The sequence below is a fragment of the Cyphomyrmex costatus genome, unplaced genomic scaffold (assembly GCF_001594065.2).
Source record: "Cyphomyrmex costatus isolate MS0001 unplaced genomic scaffold, Ccosl1.0 scaffold3461, whole genome shotgun sequence".
In the NCBI taxonomy this organism is placed as follows: domain Eukaryota; kingdom Metazoa; phylum Arthropoda; class Insecta; order Hymenoptera; family Formicidae; genus Cyphomyrmex; species Cyphomyrmex costatus.
In genome coordinates this window covers 15,033-16,940 of record NW_017277623.1, presented here as the reverse complement: position 1 = coordinate 16,940, position 1,908 = coordinate 15,033, and the positions used below count along the sequence as shown (strand labels likewise).

General features: G+C 35.0%; 1 protein-coding gene across 1 annotated transcript in view; it reads left to right on the top strand.

Moving 5' to 3' along the window:
• The first annotated feature begins 147 nt into the window (after positions 1-147).
• Positions 148-1,908, top strand: part of LOC108776247 (protein EFR3 homolog B-like) — a 10,511-nt gene continuing 8,750 nt past the window's right edge. The window contains exons 1-7 of the mRNA XM_018542802.1: positions 148-206; positions 323-399; positions 631-746; positions 985-1,147; positions 1,218-1,370; positions 1,553-1,659; positions 1,718-1,861. Of these exons, the coding sequence (XP_018398304.1) occupies positions 200-206; positions 323-399; positions 631-746; positions 985-1,147; positions 1,218-1,370; positions 1,553-1,659; positions 1,718-1,861 (767 nt within the window). The 5' untranslated portion in view covers positions 148-199. The remainder of the gene's footprint in view (positions 207-322; positions 400-630; positions 747-984; positions 1,148-1,217; positions 1,371-1,552; positions 1,660-1,717; positions 1,862-1,908) is intronic.

The following is a 1,908-nucleotide window of genomic DNA, read 5'->3' as shown; positions in this document are numbered from 1 at the left end:
CCAATAACAGTGAGAGTTCACGGATTCGCTACGCAACAGTTGAGTCTGCTGAACGCAACCAATAGGCCGATTGATCAAAATGCGTATACATGTGTTACGTCACGATGCGTAGCCAGCCGTGTCAGCGTAGCTCGTAGCTGTCTGCTATCGTTGGTTTACAGCAGGTGTTTACCAGGTGCTTATCACAGGAACTGTCAAAATGTTCGGTAAGTGTGACAATTTACACAGCCAAAAAAATCATGTATTTTCAAAAATGCTAGTCTATTCGTAATCGGACGGTGACACGTCAACGTATGTTTATTTTTTTCTCTTCTTTTATCAGGCTGTTGTTGGTGTTGTGCTGCGTTACGTCCAAGATACAAGAGACTCGTTGATAATATTTTTCCAGTTAATCCTCAGGTGAGATCTTCGAATCTTTCATTTTTCTTTCGTCTCATATATTTTATTTTTTGTTCAATACGTTGTATAGTTTTGTTCGCAAGTAAATCAATAAACGCTGTCCTTGATAGGCGGGAGATACCAAAATGATTATTCTATTTATGGTTGAACCTGTGATATTTCCGCCGAATGAGAAATGCGATTGACACGTGTCTTGCACGCGACATATTAATCCGCTTTTCTGCTCTTCAGGATGGCTTGATTAAGAATAATATGGAGAAACTAACATTTTATTCGTTGAGCAGTCCTGAAAAATTAGATAGGATTGGAGAATATCTGTTTCAACGAGCTTCCAGAGATATTTACAGGTAATATAAAATATGTGATGTAATAACATCTTTGATAGTATATTATACATAAATCATTAACTTATAACACTGGTTATATCTATATTTATATGCTGCTATGTAAATAAAAATTAGATAAATTAATTCTAATTACTGTTATAAACATGACTGGCAATAATTTGTATACATAGCATGCTAATAGATTTTTCGATGAACTACATAAAACAATTCTGCTTGATAAGACACTATATCCTAATAGGAGACGAAATGGCTTTGTTGTGATTGCCATGGAGGCAATGGACCAGCTCTTAGTAGCTTGTCACGCGCAAACTCTGAATTTGTTTGTCGAGAGCTTCTTGAAAATGGTACAAAAATTATTGGAATCCACGGATCCTCAATTACAAATCCTTGCAACGCAGTCTGTAAGTGATAATCTTAACGTATTAACATTACTCTTATTGAATTTTGTCCAATTAAAACATGGATTTTCAGTTTGTCAGATTTGCTAATATCGAAGAAGATACTCCCTCGTATCACACTCGTTACGACTTCTTTGTGTCAAAATATTCGGCAATGTGTCATTCTAATAATGATGATCCTATTACACGCAAGCAAATTAGGCTTGCTGGAATTCAAGGCTTACAGGTATAACACACTGAAGTATTATATATCAGTATCAATTCTTATTGGACCACCTAAATTTCAAACCTAATGAAACCATGCCACAGTGGTCTAAGCTGGATTATGGGTGCTTCTAAATAATTATGTATCAGATTATATATTAACTGTAATGAAACTTGCATCTACATTTAAATATACCTTCATAGGGCGTTGTGAGAAAAACTCTTTCTGATGATTTAGTCGAGAACATCTGGGAACCTGTACATATGGACAAGATTGTACCATCATTACTATACAACATGCAAAATTCAAGGTAATTTAAAATTTAATAGAAACGAATATTATGCATGTTGACAAGCTTGTATTTTTAGATATGCTGATAAGGAAGACACAACACCGGATAGCCCAACTGAAGAACGATCGGATCCACCGCAGTTTGCAGAAACTTGTATGCGAGAACTGATTGGACGAGCATCATTTGGTCATATTAGATGTGTTATAAGACCTGTATTGAGGTATGAAATACATTTCGTTATGAATTTATATATATATATATATATAT